The 17416-nt window shown below is 40.8% G+C and overlaps 1 protein-coding gene across 1 annotated transcript; it reads right to left on the reverse strand.

Moving 5' to 3' along the window:
- Positions 1–552: 552 nt before the first annotated feature.
- On the reverse strand, positions 553–5257 carry pax1a (paired box 1a). Its single transcript, XM_030443230.1, has 5 exons — positions 4972–5257; positions 3692–4321; positions 2538–2671; positions 1810–2023; positions 553–1222 (listed from the first exon to the last, which is right to left on the reverse strand). Exons 1-5 carry the CDS (start codon positions 5003–5005, stop codon positions 1116–1118), a joined length of 1119 nt encoding a protein of 372 aa, XP_030299090.1. The 5' UTR covers positions 5006–5257; the 3' UTR covers positions 553–1115.
- Positions 5258–17416: the final 12159 nt, after the last annotated feature.

Here is a 17416-nt window from a genome sequence, read left to right on the forward strand (position 1 = left end):
CCCAGGCCGAGGAGAGCACCGTGGAAGTGATGCGGGTGCAGACGGTTACACGGCAAGTTTGATCTGCCAGGTCGATCACTGGCATTAAAATGGGCCTTTATAAGGAATCATATAATACGTGAATTATCAAAGGTTTTTATTTTTTTATTTTGCATGGCATTCAATCCCAATGTGAAATACACTGTGCCATTTGACGCAGTATTATGTCTGTCGCTTCCAGGCGGACAGACTACTGCGATGAAATTGGTGGTATAAACCTTTAAGACACTGACCAAAAGTCACTTTTTGGAGTCACACAAACTGTAGATCAAATTATTATTAAATTGATACATTATCAACATTATAAAAATGATAGAAATTACTTTGGATGAATGTGGCCCAACACAGCTGAAAACCCTCCAGGGAACAGAAAACTCAGTGTCCCGTGGCGTTTCTCCGTCTTTACGGTGGTATCAGCACCATCCACAAATAAGGCCTTGGCCAACGAAACGAACAGAAACAACACACCGTTTAAAGGATCTGTGATGAGATGATATAAACTGCGACAACACGTGGCGTTTAACAAAGCCTTTATTTTTGAATATTTACAAGAAATTATAAAAATATATAATTAAAGCTTTGGCAAATATTTTACATTTAGACAATTTATCTCTTTGTTCACATCGTAGAGTCACTGTAGAGACCATGGCCACAAATTCAGATCATATAATAACATGGCGGATTACAGAGTAGCCCTTTGGTTTTTATGACAGAACATCGACGACAAACTAAGACGGACAAAAACGTATTCTTTTTTTTTACTTTTCTTTTTTTGTTTACTCCTGTAGCCTCCAGGAGAGAACACACACGAAATATTTCAATGGAGAAAACAAAACTGTCAACCAATGAGGGGAAACACCGATACATCCATGCAAGCTTACATTCATGTGGCCACGAAGGCCGATATAGCTATACTGTACTCATAGTGAATGTGACCAGGCCTGTGTTTGACTGTAAGCTGCAAACACTCGGGGGGGGGGGGGCAACAAACCGTAAAGTGTTTCAGACTTACTGTTGGAGTTGTTGAAATGAGTTCAATTAAATGGATCTGGTAATTAAGGTGGTGTAAATCCCGGTTATGACGATGAGGTATGGAGACTGGGTCCGTGCACACTGTTCAAGTCTTCATGTTGCTGCTGCTGCTGCTGCTGCTTGCTCAGGGGACTGGGTGGTTTTCTGTCTCCTGCAACGCGCAGCAGAAGTACAGTTGGCCTGTGCATGCAACTTCACTGTCAAATCATAATTTACCCCTTAGGATAAAATGCATTTAACGTGAGTTATTCCACCAACACGTTATAGCAGATACTCAGAAATTCTTATTTTCTGGTATTTTTGGTTTTTTTCACGACAGAATTCATATATTTTCGTTTTTATTTTTTTTTATTTTTTTTATTAAACAATAGGCTTTTCCTCCATTTTATGTGCGTCCTCAAAGCTCATGGCTGACGCCAGCCAAGTCTGGTGGGTCAGTATTTTTCTTAATTGGCATCTAATGAGACTTCATTTGGGATTTGGTAAATGTTTGCACTAGTTGCTTACTGCGGAAATGTGTGTGCCTGAGAAGGGAACGGTGAAGGGAGAGACTGTACAGTCAGTCGATGATAATAATAATAATAATAATAATAATAATAATAATAATAATATTTCACTATTTCAGATATTCTAATATAAAGCAACCTTCAATCCAGATCCAGAATCAATCATTCAAAAAATGGATTCGACGCAGCTGTCACCAGTGTTCGCATTAAGCTGTGTCCCCCTTCTGTCTACCTTCTCGGGCCTGGTGCTTGAAGGTCATCGGTGAGTGGATCTCTCCTGCATGCATGCCCATCCCGCTGCCTGGGTGCGACAGGGCCGGGCTCTGCGGCTGCCAGTGGTGGTGTCCCGGGGCCACGTAGCCGCCCGCTGGCCCGCTGTACACCCCATACTGGTTGGTGGGAGAGTAGGCGCACGCCGAGACATAACCGGACAGCGTGGAGGAGGGCTGCAGGCAGACACATGAGATATGGACTAAATAGGCAGAAAAAACCCCAAGCGCACAGCTCTTATAATTACATGTGACAGCAGCATGTGGCCTACAGCAGTGGTGTCTGGATGGCTTAGAAGGAAACTGAGGAACATGAGATTCACTGTAATTTAGTTTACCATAATTAATACTAATTAGAGTATACACAGCTAGGTCCACTCTGTCTGTCATCTAACAAGCAGACGTTTCATCAACAGTAATAAAACTCCCGGGAGTCTCCTGGGTAAACTCTTATCAAACAGAGCTCTGTGGCCTCATGTGACTCTGTCTGAGGGTCCCTGATATGGAAACTTTTCACAACTCTGCCACAGGCCTTTGGAGAGAGAGAGCAATAATTTACTAAAGGCCTCAGCCCATTCTTGGCACTGAACGTTTGGACATTTTCCCATGAAGAAAAGAAACTGGCGTGATAAAGCCCCTTGGTGTAGAAACCATGTAGGCTGTACATATATATACGTATATTTTTCTTTACCTGTGCGTATTTTATGTCGGCCTCAATGGCTGACTTGTCGATCCCGTTGACCGCGTGAGCCGCGGGGAAAGCTGCTCTGTTGACGCTGCTCCATTCCTCCATTTTTGGTGGGTATCCATCCGTCCCAGCGATGGCTGATTTAGAAACAGTAACCTCACATCAAATACGTGTAAAAAGTAGCATGGATAACATCAGTTCAGTCCCAATTAGTGCCATAATTAATTATGGAAATTATAGAAATGTTTTACGCATAAGCCTGTGTATATAACCTATTTCATTTCCAAAACAGCAGGCCTATTTAAGATGGTCATGATCTTGGGATTAATTAAACGAATACATAATTGAATTTCAAAATAATTATAATAATTAATAAGTGGTATTCTAGGCATTAATACTTGAATAAATACAAAACATATCCTGTTTTAATTTGATCTTAAAGAAAAATACAAAACAAAAAACAAAAAAACAAAGAAACGGTAGAGTTGAAATCAAACACAGCAGCTTATCAAAGTTATTCTTCTCTCATTTTATAATGTATGTAAAAAAAAATGATTTGGTGTTATTACACCCTATACAGCCCTACATGTTATCATGATACGCGTCCGCATATGCGTGCGTAAAAGACGCAATTTTCTTGTATAAGTAAGCCTTTCAGCGTCGAGTTATTTCCACCAGATAAACTCATTTAAAAATGATATTATATATTTTATGTTATTTTACACACATGTTGTTCAAATAATATTGCCCCTAATGGCACAAAAATACACCGCGCCAGACAACTGAGCATTGGATGAAAACAGGGACGAGGGGACCGGAAAGGCAAAGAAAAATGCCGGTAATGACTACTTGAAGGATTAGGGAGGATCTAGCAGGTGAGCAAAGTGTTTGCAAACGCATCATCCCGTGAAAAGGCCCATTGAGAGTGGACTTACTGCTTTCTGGCTGAATGGTGAAACGGAGGCCTGTACAACTTGTAATGGACACATTGTCCTGCCCGCAGCCTGAACAGGTTGTGCGGTTGCAACATGGTAATCCATCATACCGAAGAACACAATAATAACCAGCCGTACTGGTTTATTAAAAAACCTTATTGGAGAGCAGATAAAGCTAAAGACTTCACGTGTATAGCACAGAGGCCTAAGGGTTTTCCTCACCTGCAGGATCCATGAAGGCTCGTATACCGAGGATGTTGCTGACGGTGTGCGCAGAAGGCCATGCCCTGGATAAGCTCATATGTCCAGCCGTCACCGGTACTCCAGGAGGGCTGCCCATTTTAGTGCCAGTGGGCGACATGGTGTTCGGGTAGGAATAAGGGTATATGTGGTTGTAGGAGAGGCCGGCCTGCGCGGAGGCTTGCTTGCCGCTCTCGTACTGATTAGGCTGGGAGAGATTTCCAATCTTGTTGCGTAAAATCCTGCTGATCGAGCTAACCGACGGGACATTGTACTTGTCACAAACTCCATCTGCCAAAAGTCTGTCCCGGATCTCCCAGGCAAAGATGCCGGGGTCGCTCTGTTTGTATTCCCTGATATTTTTCACCACGTTAGGCGTCGTGACCCGCGGTTTGCTCCCACCGATGGCACCGGGTAAGATGGAGCCCGTCTCGTTGTACCTCGCCAAAATCTTGCTCACGCAGCCGTGGGAGACTCTCAGCTGTCGGCTTATATCACAGGGTCTGATCCCGAGCTGAGCCAGCTCCACTATTCTTAACCGTATGGCGTTGGGCAGGGGTCGCCCATTGACGAACACGCCGCCTAACTGGTTCACCTCTCCATAGGTTTGCTCTGCGGGACAAGAAGAGATACAAAGTCACATACTTACACAGCATGAGGTGGGTAAATACATAAGGAATATATTAAATAGAATACGTCATCTTATTGTCATTTTAATGCGCTCATTTTGCCACGAAATATAAGTTCATCAAACAATTGTTTGTGTGTATCATAGCTGGACAACTTGACACAAGCTGCTGTAAATCACACCATAAAGTTGTACAACACATGTGTCAGCCTACACACACTGGGATCCCCTAGTTGATATTTCCTATTTTGCAACTTTACAAAAGGGTGTACACTGATTGTCTGGGTTTTTCTTCTACCACCCCAACAACAACAAAAAAACAACATTAAAAATGGCGAGCTTGGGCTTGATTTACCACTCCAGAGCTCTCCAAAGACACACTTTTCATAGGATAATTGCTGGTGCGGTCCCATTGAAGATTCAAAGCTTTTAACAGACAGCAGGGCCTGCTGGAAAAATCCTCTGTGCAATAAACTTTGACAAGCTGTCGCCAAAAGACACTCTCCATTTGCGCATTATCTGAACTTGGAGGGGGGGAAAAAAACGCTTATTTTTCGTCTTTACGCAAGCGTGCCGAGCGGTGGATCCATACGCTCCCTGTCACTGAAGCATGCACATGGTAACACAGCCTTACCCATTTGCCTATATGTGTCGTGATGCTGGGACATATAGGTGCCCCTTCAAACGGCTGAGCGCGTCCGAGCGAAAGCAGGAGAAGGAAGGGGAACGGGAGGAATGAGCCCCAGAAGAGGAAAAAGGGACCTCTTAAAAATTCTCCGGCGAGTGTAGCGCGCCCCCTTCTTCTTCTCCTTCTTCTTCTTCTTTTTTTAATTTTTTTTTTTTTAGAAGCGAGCGACTGCTGCAAGGTACAGTGGCACCAACGTGATCTTCATCCGATAAAAGCAAATTGGAGTGATCCCGGGAAGTCCGGAGTATGCTGGAATTAATTTGACGCGTCCTCCACGTCAATCTTCGCTGTTATACGCCGAGCCTCTGCTTTGGTTTCATTGGTCGTCCCGCGCTGGAAACGGCTGTCAGCCAATGCAAACCCCATCCGGTTGCAGCCGTGCAGCCTCCTCGAGTATTTTGCATAGGGGAAGTGGCAGAAAGGGAAGCGTTTCATCCAACGTGCAGCCTCCTGGTAAGGGCTTATACCTCATAGGAGATATAGACTGGGGTGACAGTGGAGGGGGGAATCTTCCTGGAGTGGTTTCAGCTTCAAAATAAAGTTCATACACTTTTCTGACGGCTGATAAAAAATATATATATATATTGGTGACATAATTGTAGTTAGTCTCTTATGGGAGTAGTATCACATAAGGATGGTGTAATTAAAATTAAAAATCTAACTGCACTAATCAGTAATTTAGCTGCTTGTGATTCTTCCAAATTATGTTGTTTTTTTGTGTGTGTTTTTTTTTTACTAACTTTTACTTTACCGGATTGACGGGATGTGAGTGAGCTTATGGTCATAGTTGTGTTGGTAACCCACTCAAATGGTTGTGGGCAGTTCAGTAAATAAAAAGGTAAAATTATTCCTGTGAAAGAACACCAATACACCTTAACATGATCTACCTGTGGATGTTGGATAGTTCGGTGTCTCTATATTTCTCCACTCGTGGCTATTTTAAACATTAAAAAACACTGTAGTTTCGCTGTAATTTGTTTTTGTTTTTTTTCCTGCATATTAGTTAATGCATTGGCCAGAACCGAGCCGTGTTGGACTTTATCCTTCATGATCGAGTCATTTGACCATCACAGAGAGAGAGCGAGAGAGAGAGAGAGCACTGCACACCAGCAGCCTGAGCCTTGTTACAGCATCAAACATGGGAAGGGACTCATGTAATCGATACCTCTGTAGATCGCAGCGCTCCCAGACTATGGGGGATATCGACTGGATGCCGGAGACGTGCATTATCACAGCATGTTTTCGGAGTTTCCTGTGCAAGTTTAGAAGGTATCGTTTATACGCTCGCAAAACTATACTTGTAAAACTTAACAGTCGACCCAATGGTAACAAGGTGCAGTGTCCTTATACCCCACCACCTCCACCTCCACCTCCACCCTTCCCCTCTCTCTGTGCGTGTCTCCTGGCCACTTCACCGTCCAGATCTGCGAGCAAGGACACATGGAAAGCATCAGGTTGGGTCAGAGGAGCAGAGTTTTTGGGATGCTGGAGAACATCGACTGAAAGTTTGGTGCCAATGATGGACTCTCTCTCTCTCTCTCTCTCTCTCTCTCTCTCTCTGTCTCTCTCTCTGTCTGTCTTTCTCGCTCTCTTTTTTCTTTTTAAGTTTTCGAGGACGTTCAGTTTGTTTGGATATCAAGTGAACTCATTTACCTACCGTATTTGCCTACACGTAGCAGGTCGGAGGGGAGTCCTGGAGGAAACTCGATCTGTTGGGCATAAGTTGGGCCATTGTATCTCCTCTAACTGGCATTTATAACCTGTCTCTGTCTCTGTCTCTCGCCCTCCGTCGTCTCTCCATTGCTCGGTTGGCAGGGCTCCCCTCATCTGGACAACGCAGGAACTGCATGGTTTTTGTCAGCACCCTATTTTTTTTTTTTTCTGTTTTAAGTGTCGTGCACCATTTTTCGGGGTAGGTAAACTTTTTGTCTGAACGTTGTTTTAGAATTGCGACAGTGATTTTTCTTTGCATTTAATAAAGATATCAAAACAGGGGGCGCGTTGATTTACTGTAATTTACACCTAAGTCTGTAATGTTGTGCACATTTGTTCCTTGAGGAGTGCGCGTCATTAACGCACACATTTTTAATCAGGCTGAGGATTTCTCCTGTGTTGCACATTCACGACTTTTGAACTCGAACTTGTCCTTCAACGTCATTTTTTGGTTCACTGTGAAATATTAAAATGTAATATGACAACACTATCTTGCATTGTATCCCTGTACGTTGTCATGTTTTTCTCATGTAATGTAACTGAACTTGAGGATAAATATGTTGTGAGACCTTAAATAGTCTCTGTGCCATTGTATGACCGCAATCTGCGCATCACACCAGTGGAAATTAATTCGCATTTCTTCGTTGTTGTTTAGGTTGTGTTTTGTTTTTCTCCCCCGGTCAGAACAGTCCTGACCAAACTCCACATAGCCTATTTTCATTTCTTAAGTTATGATGGTTCGAAAGATATCAGAGGATTAATTGCGCTCGGCGGCATATTAACTCTCTACAGTGTAAAGTCTGACTGTGTAGTTTAGATAAACACACAGAGAGCCATACAAAATAATATCTTCTAACCACGACGTCGGTCGGTGGTCTGGTTTTATTCCTGGAATCTTCTGCCAAATCACTTGTTTTCTAAAGCGTGTTTTATTCTTTCGTCTGATCGCTTGAAAGGTAAATACATTTATTAAAGAATGAAAACATGTCAAACGTGTGTTAATGAATTAATAACCCGTGCTATGAAGGCAGCTCGCGCGTTATTGCAGCTGTACGTCCCGCACATTTCTCAGGTGTGCGTCCCTGCAGCCGTCTGTCTGTGTCTGTCGAGTGTGACTAAACAACAACAATCTCGAACGGCTCCCTTCGGTTTTTTTTTTTTTTTTTTTTTTTACTGAATTCATAGTGTAATCACACAATACATGCCCACATAGATATTGAAATGTAAACACAAACATCAAACGCACAGTCATTAATATTTTGTTGTGAGAATGGATGGTGGGGGAGGCATGCTTAGGCTACTTTACCTACACCACTGACTTGACGTTATGCACAATATTCCTATGTATGTATTTATTTATTTTTGTTCATCAAGGGTGATTTAATTAAACACAAACTTACCAAGATTTCATTCTTTATTTTTTAACGACATCTCGTGATTGTCATCAGGCTCACTGAAGTAATCGCGCTTACAAACAGCATCGTATGGATGTAAATGGAGGATATTTTGTCAAAACAGAAATAGAAATCCGGTTATAGTCTCAGGAAGATTAATATGTATAGCCGTGGTTGTTCTTTCTGCCCGATGATCACAGACTAAAGATCATGTTTTCACACACTGGTTGAAATCGCTGCTGAGAGATTCATGTAGCATGCTTAGGCACAAAAAAGAGCAGGTTTTCTATTTCTTTTTTTCTCTCTTTATTTCCCACTTTAATGAAACTGTGATCTCAAAAGGATGAGGATTGAGACATATTTTTGGGACTTCTAAACGTAATGTTTCAGGTGTAGCTCAGGCACTGGGCGGTAAACTGTCATTTGTATGGAAAATATTAATTTCATTTTTGAAAAATACTTTGTAGGCAAAATCGGCTGCTGTTCAGATACTTCTCACTGACCTCCCGAAAATATATACACAATCTCGTTTTTGTTTCGTTTGGGCCCGTTTGTAACGTCCTATATGTTCCCAAATGAATCTATAGATTATTAAATACTTCATCCATATCGTTGTGTTTGTTTGTTTTTTTTTCCAGTTCCGAGCACGACATCATGAATAGTGCACACACACACGCCGGTCTTCAAAGTGTGAATTTTCCTCCCAAATCGCTCTCAGATCAGACGCAAGTGAACTCATCCGATCCACACCTGACACCCGCAAGGTGCACCGAACCCCGTCGGTAAATATTGATGTTGGTTTTAAGTGTCATCAAAGGATCCACTGCCTCAAGTGTGCTTTGTCCTTAAAGTCTTAAAGTTCCATTTTTCATTGTCTCGGATGGGGACCTTTAATGGGAGTGTGTGCCGATGAGTCTGGAGATAACTTGCAATTGATTATTTTGGTGATGCCGTTCAGGTGCGATTTACATTGATGCTGCTTCTTAAACGGCTTGGTAAATGTTATAAGAGCTGAACTCAATAAAGGGTACCTGCGTGCATCCGTGTGTGTGTGTGTGTGTGTGTGTGTGTGTGTGTGTGTATAGGATGACATTTGCAAAATGACTGGTAGCTGCAATGCATGAAGTTCCAGTTAGTCCTCTAATGCTGTGCAGCATTTTGGACATCAGCTTCTGGTCTCTCACCAGGTAAACACTGAAACCATGCGCAGATAGCCGTCTCTTTCCCATTTCAACACAAGCAGAATCTGTGTATATTTTTTTGTCATGGCTTCAATTTTCTCCCCACAACTGCATGAGCCCACAGTGTTTTATTAGAGAGCCTTTCTTGTGCCTACGGTTTTGATTTAGTGTTTGTGAGTTTAGTGATCTCAGTGCTCAGTATGGAAATTATTAGACGGGGGTCCAGATTGTGTGCATCTAGCAGCACACCAGGAGCAGCATGGGGCTGTAACTTTAAAAAACAAAGTGTGTCAGTGAAAATGTACTCGTATTTCCTTACAGACCCAAGCAGTGCAGGCAAAAAACAAATGTTTTTTTTTCTCCTATCTATGTGATGTATGTTCTGGTGCCATCAAAAGTAACGCATGAACATTTTGCTGCAGCTATTCTGGCTCTCACCTATTTGAAAAGATCATTTTTTCTCACGTTAAAACCAATACTGAACACACACTTTCACACTCGGTCTGGAAGGTAATAAGCCCTTGTTGCTCATTATTGGGAATGAGGGGGAATCAATGTTTATCCTGTTGAAAGCCAACCAAGCCCGACCTGTAAAGAAACGCACCGATTCCTTGGTCAAGTATCCCCCTCCCCTCCTCTACAAAAAAAGGTTTGTCCGCTCCTATCTGATCCAGAGGTGGTGATGTGTAGTTTCTTTGTGCTCCTACTGGTGAGGTTCTGCTAAAAGGAGGCTTGGAAGGCAGCGAGCTCACTTCTTTTATAGCCACAAGACCCACTCTGAGCTGCAGAACACGCCTAATGAGGGCGTGCAGCGGTGCCATGTGAGACATGCCAGCTTTTACCAGGCTGGGTAATTGCTTGTGACCTTCACTAAACACGTCTCATGTGTCTTCATGTTCTGAGCTTACTTCTAATTGTTCCATTAAGGGAGATGCCTGAGGATTATTCACGTGCTTGAGCTGTTTTCGGAGAGAAGCATGAAGCAGAAGCAGAAGTATGCCCCACTAAATCTGCGGGGAGCCGAGGGGTAGATGTCAGTGTTTGTTTTCTGCAAACACCTTTGATTCTGCTTCACATTTCAAAGATAATATAATTTGAATGCCACCAAAATGTTTCAATTAGTAGTACTTAGTCTACGCCACCTAACAAAAACTGCTCCAACAGGAATGGGTGGTTCAGGTTTGTCTGTCCTTGGGAATCCATGACAACTTTGTTGTGTGTTGCATGGGGACAAATCTGGTTTTCATTTAAAGGGGAAACATAATAGGAAAACACAATGGACTTTTTTTTTCTCTCTCTGAGGCTGTGATTCAAAAAACTGTCATCACAAAATGAGAACAGACTTGAGCGTTAGCGTTCGCAGGCCGACCTCTGATCTGGAATAATGACTTGCGGTTACATTCAACACACATACGTTTTGTCTGGTTGCCTTTTGTTGGGAAACACACTCAAAATTTCACTTCTTTTTAATGTCAACTTCCACAGAGGACCGGTAGCAGCCAAACAATCACGTGTCAGTCAGTGTTGTCGGGCAGGCTACTAAATTTTTTATCAGCAATTACAAAAAATCCAGGGAATAAAACCTAATCTTTCTAATTATTACATGACATGCCTCATTTAAAATGAATGACACAACTGTAACACAACAAATTGGTTGTAAAACATGATAAGATTACATTTCCGAGGGTGGGAAGCTGTCGTGTCACCTCAGATGTCTCCTGCACGTCTACTGTGACTGGCCCTCCAAATGAGGTGACAAGAGTTAGATTTCATAGCAAGATAACCATCTTAGAAAATATGACGGTATCACAGCTGCTTTGCAAGTATTTTAACTCTAACAATCAGTTATAATGACCAATAACAGAATCAAAACAAGGTTTTTTGCTTTTACAAACTTTTACAAACTTTTCAAGTATAATTTAAATAAATATTGTATCTGACAGACCGGGAATTTGATATACACTTGAAATATTACTTTTTAAATAACACAAATACAGCAGAATTTAATATTGTAGATATGTGCAGAAATGTGCAGTGTATGGTAAGATGATAGACTTGAAAACGGTGTACTCCTACAGACCCTGAGATGACACTGAGCTCTGGAAATTGTATTCATATTATTTTACTATTTGTGCCAGATATAGTTTTAGCATTCATTCCACATGCAGAGTGTATATTTAACTAAGTATTAATGGTGCCCTGTGAAGTTTTCTTGTAAACATACAACAGTTATGTTAGTATTCAGATCTTTGAGGACTAACAATTGACTACAATTCATTTGTTAAACATTTGCAATATTTTTCACAATTGTATTAATTCTATAATGTTTACAGCTTTGAATGCTAGCTAACAGTCTTTCCCTTCATACCTTTGTTGGCACCGCCCTAAGTTTGTTTGCACATTACCATCAATAACTGTTGATCTGCCAAAAACTGGTGGCAGCGATGTGCATCGTGTTACACAATATAACAGTATCACAAGGCCAAATTGTAAAAAACTTTACTTCATAGCGTTATTGATGGTTAGAAACTCCACAGGGCTTACGATAAGATATCCACTCCTGCAGTACAGTAGCTTGTTTCTGCTCAACAGTAATCTCTCTATGAGTGAGAAGAGAGGCTTATCATGATGCACCTAATTAAGATTTAAGTAGGACTTCTTACAGGGAGCAGTAACCATAACTCCAGGAAGATGGTGATCTGTTCTGGAAATGGAAAAGATAACTAACTCCTTAGTATTAGTGATAAGGACACACATGTGTTAAGCATCTGCTATCAGACTGGAGTCAGTATAATAAAGGTTTGAGGTGTGACCTCTTTATCAGACCAGGCTTTAATTCACAAGCACAATCTCGTTAAGATTGACTGATGAGGAGGTGATACACACTGGCTTGAAAAATGATGGTATTTTAGTTGTTATAGATAAATCTCCAAAGGAAGAATGCAAATGCGAAATGGGGCTGTTTATTCTGTCAGATTTATGGATTATAGACAGTCCCCTTTAACTCAGTCAAACCTAACCCAAAATCAAATTGGATAACCCTGGATAACATTTTAAACCACCATATCTGCATCAAATTGTACTCACTTTTCATCGAGATCCATTTATTGTTCTCTTAGAAATAGCAAAAAATGTAAAATAATAATGATAATAATTCACTAGAATCATGCAATGTTAAAAGAAAGTAAGAATAAAGTCCTCGAGCACTTTTTTTTTCCCGAATCAACACCACAATTTTTTAGGGTCTATTCTGGGCCGAAACCCATCCTCTAACTAAGGTTAATGAAGGTTAGTTCAGTAGTTTTTGTATAATTCTGCTGACAAACCAACCAACCAACAAATGGACACGGGTGAAAAAATAACTTCCTTCACTTGCCAGAGAAAGAATAATATCTTGTAATTTTTCAAACACTTTTAATTTATGTCCAGTTAATGCACTAAACTTGTTTACTCCTGTGTTTCATCTTTACCAGATAGTACTATCTAACATGTTCTGAACAATCATATTTCTGAATTACTCCATAATGATTTCATGCTATTTCCTTTTTCTTTATTCAGTTTTAGTTCTTTCATAAAGAATGATAACCTTGTCCTGTATTCTGGTCTATATTTCCATTTTCAACTGTTTTTTATACTCAGATAAACAGAGCATTTTATGCTGAGATTTCTCTGAGCCTCAGAGGTGCAACAAGGATGTCTTCTTCCTTAGTGCTGCATGATTATAGTCGTGTAAAAGGATGACTAAGAGCTCCCCCTATGGCCATGAGCAGAATAATGGAATGTGGAATGAAGAAGAAGATGTGGAAGAAGTGAAAGACAAACGTGCACTCTGAAAGCAGGTCATTTTTCCTTTGCATGCATCATAAAAACTCGTGAGAGTTTTTCATTTAGGTAAGGATAGATACTGTGCTGTTGTGGCTGTAAATCAGTTTCTCTTGATATCTTGAGATCTTGAAAACATTCCGGATCCTGAAAACGAACAGCAGCCCCTACTGGTAGGACTGAATCACATAAACTTAATAAAAACTTCACACTGCATCATTAGCACTCATGTTGTCGGTCCAGTCTTGCTCAGCCAGAAAGCTTTTCTGGGCATTATTACATACACGTTTTTATTCTCCCATGCACAGTTGTTGTTTGGCAGAGGAACTTCGCTCAGTCTGGGTCTGTTGTCAATTAAGAGGAGGAACCTTAATTACTTTTGGAGCACTTCAGACTACATCCACGGCTGCCGCTGATTCGTGCTTGCCCTACTTGGAAATCAGCCCAGGGAGCCCAAGACATAAGGTCACATGTGGGAATTGAGAGTAACCTTGTATTTTCAATTCGCAATTCTGCTGCAATGTTTATGATAAACTTTTGAACTCTCTCAGAGTATACCTTACTTAGCCTTAAATTAGTCTCCATACTTAAGTATAAAAACACCTGTAATAGTAATGAGCATCAAATAACCCACTTTGAGCTGTAAATCAGTCGTGTGTCATGAATCAAAGTTGTAATGTTATTCTCCACCTCTAAGCTTAAGAATGCCAGATCCATAATGGAAAAGTCTGTGAAGAGACATTCAAGGCCTTCTATCGGAGGCAGTGTGATATCGTTTTCCGCCAAACCAGAAATCAAGGCCTCGGACAGGCCTTTTTTATGTCAGGGATAGGGGTGCTGTATGTTTTCTGACAGTTGCTCCTTTTAAGATTAATGGGCTTATGAAAACCGTGTGTCTTCTTCCAAAGCCAAACTCAATATCAGTCAATGTTACCAGCATAATCGTGCGATCCTGACAAAGAAATCCCAAAGATGGATTGAATATTAATGTCACAACACAGGAGAATCTGAATCAGTGTCTTTATGTGTGTGTGTGCATGTGCGGGCTGGTAGCCATACTGGATTTGATTTCTTTCTTCTGGGACAAAACACATGCCAAGTAACTGACGCGAAGCTGCTTTTGCGCAAGACTTTTATATTTACGATGCAACAAATTAGACTGCATTTAACAAAGCTAAAAATCTATTATGATGGAGGCACAAAACCACATGTTCTATAAGCCACGTAAGCTCTTCTTCTAGAGGTCCTGGGATCTAGCCTTGTACTCTATCAGTGCACTGACCTCACTGAACCACAGCCAGATGCTCATAAATACATTCCCTTATTTCCACCCTTGTGTGGATGCCAGTTGGGCCGGGGAAGTGGGTTTGTTTTGGGTGTTCTCAGTATATCCCAGCCAGAGCCACACTTTCACGTTGCTCATAAGAGAGCTGTGCTGGCTTCCTGAAATGCATATGTATTCCCGCTTGTGGTCGTCTGTCATGGTGGCGATCCGCTGAAAGCTGCACAACTCGACTCCAGTGTCTGCATAATGGAGACCTGTTTGTCCCGACAACCACGGATTAATCAACTGGCGGCTCCCCTCCGTGAATTGTAGTGCCGCACTGTACAAGCCCAGATTCAACAGTGTAAACGTTGAAACTGACTCCCGAGCAGGGAAGCCTGCGTCGACCAGTGTCAGAAACTCAACCCACATGATTATTTTTTGGTCACATCTGGACACATTGCCTTTCAGCTTTAAATATATGCATGTGTCTCACAGTTTGCAGATATTTCAGGAATCCTTCATGTCTCTCATCAGCGTTCCACATTTAGAAAGAATAAGCATATGCCTTTTAAAAGCTAATTATGTTGCATTAACAAATTAAGCGTGTGGAGCACAATCGAGGCTTACAGAGCGAGGAGGAGATCACTTCGAGCTACAGCAAAGGAATGGGGGACCTTAGCTCACTCATACTGGTGGTGAAATGTCTGACATGTTTGCGTTGAGTAGGGACAGACAGGCCTGCAACCAAGCCTGGACTTGCTGGCCAAGAAAAAGCCACTCATAGCTCCCCCATTTTCCTCAGCATGCACCTTTCCTGAATGAATGCACTGCCTCACCTTGCATACTCGCCTGGGTTTCAATAAACGCGTGTGTGAAAACATGTTACTATTGTATGCAAATCAACTGTTACTGTTTGCATTGTTGCTGTTGTTGCCTTTAGTATAAATATATAAGATATAAATATAGAAGTAAGTTGGTATGCGTGAACGAAATAGAAGCCAGCTGGTAGAACATGCATTGTATGTACAATTGAGAAATAAAGGTAGTGGAAGTGAAAAACAAAGGTGAACTGTGGTCCAACCAGATCTACATAACAATACAGGATTGTATGTGTGACAAAACTGAGAGAAATAACTGGTGTTTCCTTTTTTTCTGTTTTGTCCTGTCTGTCGGGGTTTGTGAAGAACAGCAAAGAAATGATATGCCATTTACAGCGGTTGAAGAATAATTTTATCAAATTATTTACTAAAGTAAAGCAATAAAAAAATACTCCATGCGATATTATTTTATTGTTAATATCAATGCACCAGTGTATAAGTAGTGTAGTTACAGTTCTACTTTTGTAGAGCTTGTTTTGACTTTTGTATGCTCAGTTAGCTAGTTTAGTTCAGTCCATAGGGTCAGAAGATAAATCTGAGATTGTGAGATGATCGATGGTTCTGATATACACAGTTATTCTCTTTTTTTGTTTTTTTTCAAGTAATATTGCATGAACATTTTTTTTCCTATCAATTAATCAGATGTATATTTTAATCTGTGAACTCACTGATCATTTTCTCAATGAAATATCAAAATAAAACCAAAAGGAAATACCCATCCAATTTTTCAGAAGGGGGGTAACATCTTCAAACTGTTTTGGAGACAGCTACGTATGCAGGGCATTTCAGTCCAAGGCAAATTTTCCTACAGGGGACAATAAAGTATATCTTATGGTACTGCACCTGTATCATATTGGCTCCAGTCGGAAAGTACAGTACTGTACTTGTATCGTATAGTGTCGTACGGTATCGTGTCATACTGTACCGTTCCATATTGTATGGCATCATAACGTATCACAATCTACTTTACTGTGTCCAGCCTGTACCATATCGTAACTATGCATATCGTATCGTACCACACTGTTCAGTAACGTATCGTAATGTATCATACTGTTAAGCATCATACTGTACCATGCCCTACCCTGCTGTAACATATCGTATCATATCATACAGTGCTATATCATATTATTTTTGACAGGCCAACAGACCAAAATACAAAGATATTCAACTTACAGTGACGTAAAACAGAATATTGGGGAGAAAGGATGGCAGCTTTTTGTCTCATAACTGATTTCACTAATCAAACAAAATCCTTGTTTTCTGTTCAACAACTGTAACTCATTAATCAACAAATTTATCCAGCAGTTCTAGTTCTAACTGAAACCAAAGTTTAATAACACAAAATTAGCTTGAATATAATTTTGATATAGTTTTAATATTATCACCTGTATTAGTTATTGATGGAATGGATTTGGGGATTCCGACTATTTTAAATGTACTTGTTATTCATTTATTTGCTGTGTTCATTTTAAAACATGACAATCAAATAATAATGCATTCCAGAGGACTGTGGCCAGCAAGACCACTTAAAGTATAACATGTCTTTTGCTGCATTCCTAATTGTTTGTGGTTCAGTTACAAGCATGATCATGATTTCAAGTCAAATAGTGTTGACACCTGTTGTATAATGATGGTGTAGGTGGTGGAGCCCACATGGGATAAAAACTACAATTTCTCAATGTCAGTATTGATGTAAGCATATTTGAATTGTGTACACACGCATATTACGGCTAATTATGGGTTTGATCAAAGGTCTCAGTGAGCTTCCTAGAGGACTTGCAGTGTTGTAAGTCAAGTCAAGGAGAGCTTACCTTCATCCTGTGTAATTAGAGGACGTTCAGACTCTTCAGAAATATGAAACATGAGGAAACTATTCTGCCACTACCTTGCTATGCCTGTCCTCTCATTAACTCATTACCACAATGACAATTTGTCCAAAATGATGAATTAAGTTTTATTTTATGCTGTTCAATGTTATGTTAACAGGTTGGGGTTATCACAGTAGATTTGTCGGCGGAAAATCTGAAGGGGTGGAAACTTGTTGTCAACAACTGTGCTGATAAATCAAAGCCTCCCTGGTCTAATTCATGGTACAATTATCTCAAAGGAGAAGCTTTTGTGGAGATTTTAAAGTGA

This window comes from Sparus aurata, chromosome 16 (genome assembly GCF_900880675.1).
Source record: "Sparus aurata chromosome 16, fSpaAur1.1, whole genome shotgun sequence".
NCBI classification, from domain to species: domain Eukaryota; kingdom Metazoa; phylum Chordata; class Actinopteri; order Spariformes; family Sparidae; genus Sparus; species Sparus aurata.

What these genes read in the sequence shown, in the direction of transcription:
- pax1a (XM_030443230.1), bottom strand. Translation starts at nt 5,005, where the DNA reads ATGTCCCAGCATCACGACACATATAGGCAAATGG. An exon ending in CGACACATATAGGCAAATGG is followed by an intron (nt 4,322 to 4,971) that starts GTAAGGCTGTGT and finishes CTTGTCCCGCAG; the next exon opens with AGCAAACCTATGGAGAGGTG. An exon ending in AGCCTTCATGGATCCTGCAG is followed by an intron (nt 2,672 to 3,691) that starts GTGAGGAAAACC and finishes TTTCTAAATCAG; the next exon opens with CCATCGCTGGGACGGATGGA.